Raw genomic sequence first — 614 nt, 5'->3', positions numbered from 1 at the left:
CCGCACACAGCAGGAAAAAAAACGAACAATACTCAGAAAATAATATGACGAAAATAAAAGGCGAATCTAATGCAGTCATTCCTAAATAAATGTCAATCAGCCCGACCTACCAAGAAGGACAGACTCCTCAGGAAGAAGCCCAGCAGGAACACGATGAGAAGAACGACGTCGTACGAATTCCAAGCTGAATAACTCGCACTGAACGGCTCGTTGAACAGCATCTGAAAAACGAGTCAAATCGTCAGTCTGTGAAAGTTTACCTGTGAGAGAGGGAGAAAATACGTGCGTCCGCTTGTGTTTTACATTTGCTGATAGACTCTGTTGGGATGATTTCGACTCATCGAGTAATAAAGGGAGCAGCAACATGATTCGACTTGCGTTACAGATGGTGTTTCTGGATATATATATTTTTTTTTTTCAAATTTCTGTTTGCGACACTGACCTCGACGCCCTTCTCCAGTGCCTCCGATGCGATAACGAGTGCCAGGATGCCCTCGGTGTAAGTAGGTATATACCCCAGGTTGAAGAGCACCAGCATGAAATGGGCGAACATCAGGAGTACCCGGTAGGAGATACGGACGTAAAACTTTCTGAAAAGTAAAAGAAAGAAAGAA

General features: G+C 43.8%; 1 protein-coding gene across 2 annotated transcripts in view; it reads right to left on the bottom strand.

Annotated features, from left to right (window-relative positions):
- Positions 1-614, bottom strand: part of LOC119585227 (transient receptor potential cation channel subfamily M member 4-like) — a 13672-nt gene that overhangs the window by 7494 nt on the left and 5564 nt on the right. For both annotated transcript variants that reach the window (XM_037933886.1, XM_037933887.1), the window contains exons 11-12: positions 443-590; positions 111-221 (exon numbers count right to left, since the gene is read on the bottom strand). In XM_037933886.1, the coding sequence (XP_037789814.1) occupies positions 111-221; positions 443-590 (259 nt within the window). The remainder of the gene's footprint in view (positions 1-110; positions 222-442; positions 591-614) is intronic.

Source organism: Penaeus monodon, chromosome 19, assembly GCF_015228065.2.
Source record: "Penaeus monodon isolate SGIC_2016 chromosome 19, NSTDA_Pmon_1, whole genome shotgun sequence".
In the NCBI taxonomy this organism is placed as follows: domain Eukaryota; kingdom Metazoa; phylum Arthropoda; class Malacostraca; order Decapoda; family Penaeidae; genus Penaeus; species Penaeus monodon.
Note: the sequence above shows the minus strand (reverse complement) of the source record. Positions and strands in the feature narration are given on the sequence as shown.